Raw genomic sequence first — 8073 nt, forward strand, 5'->3', positions numbered from 1 at the left:
AGGAAAGGAAATCTTTAAATAGCGATCCAAGGGAAAAGAAGGCTACGACAGGGTGCATTGCCAGGGTCACTACTTCGCCTAATTGCAGATATTCCGGCCGCAGGGTGTCGCGCGTTTCCTCTTTCATGAGTTCTCTGTGAGACACCTTTCGGCTTGTTAGGCCTATCGAAGAAAAGCAGGCCAGTTGATGTCGGAATGTGGGCCACGGACTGACATTGCACAGTACACGGGCCTCTAGAATTTCGTCTCCATCGAAATTCGGGCGCCGCGGCCGCAATCAAACCGGCGTCTTTGGGTTCAGCAGAAACACATTTAATAAATCTCAATGTCGAGTAAGTTTCGTCCTGCTGCAGGCCTTTCCCCTGTTTTTCATATCAAAGATCAGACGTTAATTTCTGCACGTTTTCTTCTGCGTCCTTCAGGTGACGACTTACGTGTTTCGGTTTCTGCATTTCATGTGGATGCTAAAAGGGAATTGATGAGAGCAGAAAAAACGCACTTTCAATAATCACCAAGTAAGCTCAGCTTTTTATAATCGGGGGGAACATCACTATTTCAAGCAAACGCTTGCTTAAGAGGTAACTAGTGCACTTGCGAAAAACTCAATTAATGTTCAGACCCTATGATTGCAATTCTGTCTAGCAACTATAGCGGCCTGCCCTTGTTTCATGTTTCTTTTACTGCTTATTTCTAATTTTCTTTGATTTTTCATTCCACGCGCACAAACTCACTTCTGAGCTCGTTACTGTGCTAAGAAAAGCCGCGAATAGAAATGCAATCTCAAGTGCTTTAATATGTTGCCGGCTGCAGTAATAACTTTTCTTAATCCTTCTCAGTACACAAACCAGAAGTGTCGTTGCGAAACGAATATTCTGTCGTTTTTAACCCGTATTGTTTTCTTCACTTCTTTTACACAGCTCAGGACAAGCAGGCTTCGACGTTTAATATGCATAAAAAAATGCGTGCACGTGCCGAGATCGCTCGCGTGCTCGATCGAACTTGTGTTTTTGAAGGCATGCTTTATGATTCTAGCAAGAAATGCTTATTTTATAGCGGCGTACAATTTTTGAAGTTTTTTTTCTGCTCTCATTCTCGATCGGGCTCAAACTTAATCACGCTCAGTCTCCAGGTTTATAGACACCCTCATCTTTAGAGTTAGTAACCACGCTGACTGTTTTTTTCAGTGGGCCCGACTTGAACTCATTCACCCGCCTATGCTAGAGTTTCGAAACATACATATTTTCAGGAAGGGCTAAGTCAAGCGAATTTCAATGACGTCGTCATCTAATAACATAGTCCTTGCATATCGAACAATTACAAAACATAACGGTGGCACTGAGCATTTATGCGTTTACCAGATTACCACTTTTCTAATGACTGAGGCTTTTCCGAAAAGTAGTTGAGGACACGGCAAGAAACAGTATCGTTGTAAGAAATCAATACTACGCTTAGCTGAGCTTGAGGCGGCAAAATTGTTATGGTTTCAGGAGCCGCATCCCGTCACGCCAGATACGTATTTCTACTGCCTGTCATGCTTTGATAAGGGCTCGTTGCCGTTGCTCAGCCAGTAGGGACGCCATACTCTCACGCACCGTCCATTAACGCTTCGGCCTTATGACATTCCAGCGTTGGCAAGAGCCTTGGAAAGTTTGTTTTTTGATCACTTAATGTGTTCCGTGGCCTGACATTGAACTTAATGAACTACATTCACTATTCAGTCATGGCCATCGAATTAGCTCCTGACGTTAGTTTGTATGAGAAGTAATTCTAAAGATCTGTATTCCGTTTGAACAGTACAGACCCGGTTTATAATTCAATTAAATTGTAATCGCATTTATAGGCATGGAATATTTATTTTCACTAGGAAAAATATCAAACATGTGTCATTCCGAACGGATGGCAATGGTCGTGGACATACGGCCATATCTTAGGCTGCAAACTGATGCCAGTGTCTGCTTTATATCGCATTCAGTCAGATTTTTAGGCTGCTTTCAGTAAAACCATTTCGCTGCCTGAAGTTTCTTGAAATTAAAGTTAAAACGACAGTTCCCAAGCGTGAAGGAGGCCCTATTTGCAGTCTCGACTTTTGGGCCTCCTGATGTATATACCCCATAACCATGTACTGTAAATATGAAATAAACTTGATTTGATAACCATTCTTCATTGAGAATCTCCTTCATTGCAGCACACAGAAGCGAGCCAAAGTTTCATTGCACACAGGTATGTGTGGGGTTGTAACGCGCAAAGAAGAGAATTTTCACTCAACAGGCAGAGCTTGCTGGTGAACGCATTTGAAAATTTAACAAGCTGTTCTTGCCTTGTAAAACCAAGCTGTCCTCAAAATTGAATCTCAATAAAATGAGTGCTTAATAATCTCAATAAAAGAAGAAAGCGAAACAAACGGAAAATAGTGAAATGGAAAGAGTAGAAATATTCCGTGTGACAAAGCGAAATCCTTCGAGAGATTCTCTTGGAACATGTTATCGCGCTCTGAAGTATTCTCAGAACGGCCAAGTTCATCGAGCCTAATAAGAATTGCAGAATAAGATCGATGCCGCCTATCGTTAGCACCAGCCTGTTTGAGTAAGCGGGCTTCGTCTACATTAATTCTGTCTCAGTGAAGCGCCGAGAAATTGCACAACCTAATCAGTGCGCATATAATTGCTCATCGACGAAGTGCCGCTATGTTACTCATGGATGCATTCTCCGGAAAAGGGCACCTAAAAAGAATGAAACAGAGAAAACACCTTCAAAACGACACTTGGTAATAATTTTTCTGACATCCGGTGTAACGGTTCTCTAACGGACCCGATTACACGTGTATTGGGCATGCAAATATTTCTGGTGGTAAAACTGTGCATAAAAAATGTGTAGATAGCATTTTATCTTCGCCAAGTGGCTCCCCTTTTCGCAGCTGAAATATTTTAAATGTGATGAAAAACAGGCCGGTGTTTAGCATGTTCTTCCAGTTAGCTCAAACACCGACAACCCGCGCACTGGAGAGGCGATCGACTAGTCCACCTAGATACCATGTCTTTCAACCTGTTTTAGTCCGATTTCTGTTCCGAAGTCTTGATTCATGGTGCCTTGAGTTGCACAACTGAAAACAATCAAGTCCTGGTTGTCTTTGTAAGCTGTTAGTTTGTAATGACTTCAGCAAGCGGGCCTAAAAAAGTCACTGTTGTAAAAATAAATGCAGGAAAAGGTTTTCTGAGTGGAGCGAAGCCTTCTCTGGCGACCGGGTAGAGCCACTACTCCAGGAACGCATGCGATGTACACTCAAGTACAAAGTATGGGAACGGGAAGAGCGCTGTACTATCAACCAGCTTTATTTAACGAAGTGCATTTCTATGCATGCACCTGTACCAACGAGCAGAGTGATGGTCCGAAACACACAGGTGTTTACAGACAAGAACTCAGAAGAAACAATTCGCTCACACCTAGCGCCATTGGTGCGTCACTAAGGCAGTCCCTTCTTTTATGTATATAAAAAAAAACTTCTACTGGTTCACGCACTGGTTTATCGCGACTCTCCAGGAGCAGTTTGCAATCAGATAGGCCAGACTCGCAATCTACGTAATTCTTCTTAGACAAAGCTTCAAATGACCCGGAAGATGGGTGCCTCTTTTTATTAATGGATAGTTGCGCTGAATCAGACGATTATTAAGACCTCGTCCCGTTTTCCCAGCGTATAATTTGTCGCACTTATGGGGAAGTCGTATATGGCCCCCGTTTTAAAGTCCACAGCGTTACAATTACACCAAATCCTCTTGTCCTTCAGGGCTAATTTCATTACATATCCTTGACGCGTTTGGAAAACAAAAAATGCACAACTAAAAGCTATTAAGCTTCAAGAAAGGACGCATCTTTAGTAGCGCCACACACCCCATTCCGCGTAATGTGTTCGCGTACCACGACGCCATCGCTTTTTCTTTCTCTCACAGCCTAAAAAAGTGCTTGGGTGTAAGCGTAGTTAAGCCGAACAGATGTGCGAAAGCATGTGTTTAGCCTAATTGGCTCATAGGTTTTGCGCTTATGGGTCATGGGCACATCTGGAGACGATATTAGATCAGGTTAAACTCTGATCAGAGTTAAACTGATCTGATCTGTTCGCGTCGGATATGGAAGTAGATGAAGAGGACGATGTGCAGTGCACAGCGCGAGAGTGTGTTGAAGTTTAACACGATGCGTGATCGGTTGCGGCGATAGCGTAATACTGTTGTCCAGTTCCCAGTGAAGGTGATCTGTTCATGCCACCGTAGTTTCAAATCTCAGTGGCTGCAATAATTATTTATTTATTGAAGGTCAAGGTCAAGGCTTCATTGATGGAACGGCTTTTGCAGTTTTTGTCGTGATGTAGAGGTTTCGCTCTAAAGAAATATTCAGTACTGGCACCCATTAGTAAAGCGTTAGTAATATAAAAACCTTTTGTTAGATTTAGCAGAGGTGGTTTAGTGCGGAACACGGAAGAGTCTTGTATTGTACATTCCGGGTGGTTTATGGAGAACACGAACGGCTCTTGTATTATTCCCTGCGGACTCTGTATCGCGGTTTCGAGCGCCTTATTTTCAAGACAAACAGGTCAAAGCAAACTACGCTCCCGATACTAATATTCGCCTTCAGGCCATACCGGTCGACAATCTACACGTGGCATTTTTTCAGGACACGAACAATGTTCTGAATACGTACTCGTAAACTAAGGAGCATGCGTATTCTTTAAAGGGAAGCTGAAGAGATTTTCGAATTCATTAAGATGCTCACGTATGGATGTGGGAACCTTAAAAATCATGCGGGTGAAATTTTTTTGCAGATTAATCACTTAGGAGCGACGTAATCGCCGTTTAAAATTGCGCGGTAGCTCCGCCCCTCGCTGTCCGCCGAGCGCTGCTGATGACCCTGACGATGCGAGCCGAAACCGGAAACCGTGGGGTGGTGACGTAAACATTGGTGTTCCGTCGCCACGCAGCCTCCGCGACCGTGCTTGTTTCTGCGTGCGTGCCATCGTAAGCTGCTTCGATCTGCCGTGTGTTCCTGTATTTGTGCTTTTTTATGTTTGTGGTGACGTACAGAAACGTGGGCAGCATCGAGTGAAGCGGTGGACCATCATGCCGGCGTTCTGCGCAGCCTTCGGCTGCACTAACACCGGCGGCCGCGACGATGTGGTCTTTCATAATTTCCCGCAAAATAAGAAGCTTTCCGCGAGGTGGGTCGCTGCTGTGAAGCGAAGGGATTTCAAACCCTCAAAGACTACAGTGCTATGCTCTGACCACTTTCGTGATGAAGATTATAACCATAGCCTGTCGATAATGCGTTCATTGGGCCTGTCAACAAAGTCAGCTGGACTGAAACCCGGCGCAATACCGTCTGTCTTCGCGCACAGGAGCTCGTCACCGCCACCGAGGCCAGCTTTCGCGAAAAGGAGGAAGCTCGAGGTAAGGATTTGTGTATTAACTCTATGAGAATTTGACTGCGCGAACCGGTGTTCTGTGTAGTGTATGGCGCGTAATTTCGTGGATGCAAGACTTCCGCTAGTAGTGAGATGAACGGCGCTGGAATGAGAATGTCAGGACGGCAGCATACTGCAGCTTACAAAATAAGTGCTTAGCTGTTATGCTTGCAGGCATGCATCATGCATCTCGTACAGCATTACTCATATCAGAACTCGGCCCTAAATTTTTTGGCTGAGTAAAAATCGTTAAACTGCTATTAATACTGCAAGAGGTGGAGCGACGCGAAGTGCGCCTCACAACCAGAGACTGCGCGCCGCGCGTGAGCAGAGAACTTCGTTCGGTAAGCGAGCACGTGAAAAGACGTTATATGCAGACTCTTTACTCAATTATGTTGGAGCTCAGATATTCTAGGATTCATGCGTAGCCCTCAGTGGCGAGAACATAGGGAGTAGTACGCGGCACATTTTTCTTCGTGGTCGGAGCGCCGAGAAAACTGTTTGCACATGTTTCTGGTATACGGGCGCGCGGCGTTTCGTTTTGAATTTGGATTCGCCTGGGGCCTGGCTGATAGCAGCCTCGTCAGCGCCCAATGTGCGCAGTCATGGCGCTTGCAGTCCGGCCCCAAATCGCACACTTTTTTTTTTGAGCGATCTACGTCGGACGCGGGCGCTGATTCTGTGTTAGCGCTTGAAGTTGCCTGTCAGGGTTTTTAAAGTGATCTTTTTTGCTTGGCTATAGTATTTGCAGGAGGTGCTCCAAATCTGCAAATACAACATAATATGAAATACAACATAATATGAAAATAAAAATTTAATTAAGATATGCATTTTAGTGAGCTAATGGAAGCCTTCTGCCTATTACTAGTGTCTGCCGTATCCCCCAATATAGCCCCAGGTATAAAATTAATACAAGGTTAGTTACCCATTTTTTAAAATAAATTTTGGACCTCCTAAAGGAACACCTGGTATATAATAAATGATCTCACTTCGCACGGAGCTCGCCAATCAACAAAATGGTTTATGAAATAAACCAGCAGATTTTACTCATACTGAAGCACACTTTTGTTCTGTTTGGAACAATAACATCATGTGGCTTATGCCTTTCAGTTTCTTGCTGAACTGCTGCAAGATCAAGACTGCGCACCAGACGATAGTGCAAATGAAGAGTGCATGGAAAATGACATCACACCTGGAGGCTGCACACCACCAGGCAGTCAAGAATCCACACCAAACGGCAATACAAATCAGGACTGTGCAACAAATCGAATGCCACTGGCAGATGCTGCTGAGGACCCTGCCATCGAACTTTTCTAAAAGTGATGACAAGGCTGACAAGTCTGTTCAAGTTCTAATGCAGCCAATACCAGTAAAGTGCTCTGCCAGGAATACGTTTATAATAACACATGTAGTCGTAAAAAATTGCCAAGTGCAGCATGGCTTCATACATTAATAATAATATTATATAATTGTGCGCCACGTGTGCTACAGCCAGCCTTGCGATTCGGCCTGCTTGGTTGCAGCACGAGGCCATCGAGAACAGCGCGATCAAGGCGGCCGCAAACGGATGGAGATATTCCTACAAGGGCTTGCAGTATGAAGCAACTCGCCTAAACAAGGATTTCAATTTACTGCCAGATCCCATCTTGGCACGCAGAACGGAAGGCGCACGTTTGTCACCTCGACGAGTTCTGCCGCAAAGCGCCGCGAACTTCTGTCTTTCGCGTGTGTTATGAACCGAGCCGGCACGCAGCGACCATGAAGCGATGCCAGCATAAAATTTGCGTGCAAAAAGAGCCTGATAACTTCTTGCGCTTGTTAATGGTCTGTGTGGATTGCAAGCAGATTTGCGGCAGCACCGACAAGCGGCAAGACAAGAATGCCGACGATCGCATCCCGCTTACATTGCATTAGGAAAATTTCGTGGAGCAGTGTTATACTACATTTGCTCGCTTCAAAATTAATTTATTGTATCTCTGAATGAAGTTTGGCTAGAAAAGTATGCTTACCAATGGACATTTCCAACACGTGGAGATGCTGACGCTTCTCTTTCGTTCAAGCCAAAAGCACCGCTTGCGCCAGCATCGTTGCTTCCTTGGAGCGGTTTGCTCTTTGCGATTGGTTCGTACATGTAGGGGATGACGCCAAGATCCTCCTGGTAATCTTCGATGTGTTCCATCGTGATATAAGCATCAAACCAACAACCGGAACACCGCGCGCCGCGCTTCATGTACTACATCGGCGGCGACCGAGCCGGGCTCACCGAGCCAACGCCAGTGTTTACGTCACGAGGCGCCCAGCCAATCACAGGCGGCAACGAGGCGCGCGAGCTGGCTCGAGGCTGCTGCGGCACTTTTCGCCAAAATAAAATAGGTTTGCGCTTTCTTTTGCCTAATTTCGATGAGAAATTCGAATTCCGAGGGTGGAAAACTGTAAAGTGTATATCTTCACTCAATTTTTTGGGGAAACCTTTCAGCATCCCTTTAACTAAAGTGTCATGGAGGGCTTGTCGTCACAACTCGTGTCAATTACCGAGACTGATCGTAATTCGCGTGTTAATGCGACACATCAATGGATAATATTCAGGACAAGAATAGAAACAGACTGGTTTCACAGGGAGAGTCGAA

At 45.0% G+C, this 8073-nt stretch overlaps 1 protein-coding gene across 1 annotated transcript; it reads left to right on the plus strand.

Moving 5' to 3' along the window:
* The first annotated feature begins 4757 nt into the window (after positions 1–4757).
* On the plus strand, positions 4758–6763 carry LOC149371565 (THAP domain-containing protein 2-like). Its single transcript, XM_089580461.1, has 2 exons — positions 4758–5432; positions 6557–6763. Exons 1-2 carry the CDS (start codon positions 5106–5108, stop codon positions 6761–6763), a joined length of 534 nt encoding a protein of 177 aa, XP_089436587.1. The 5' UTR covers positions 4758–5105.
* The last annotated feature ends 1310 nt before the right edge of the window (positions 6764–8073 follow it).

Source organism: Amblyomma mixtum, chromosome 1 (assembly GCF_055824585.1).
Source record: "Amblyomma mixtum isolate Tamu chromosome 1, ASM5582458v1, whole genome shotgun sequence".
NCBI lineage: Eukaryota > Metazoa > Arthropoda > Arachnida > Ixodida > Ixodidae > Amblyomma > Amblyomma mixtum.

Excerpts from the sequence above, each read along its gene's own strand:
- LOC149371565 (XM_089580461.1), top strand. The coding sequence starts at position 5,106 with ATGCCGGCGTTCTGCGCAGCCTTCGGCTGCACTAACACCGGCGGCCGC. Across the intron at positions 5,433-6,556 it reads CGAAAAGGAGGAAGCTCGAG|TTTCTTGCTGAACTGCTGCA; the intron begins GTAAGGATTTGT and ends TATGCCTTTCAG.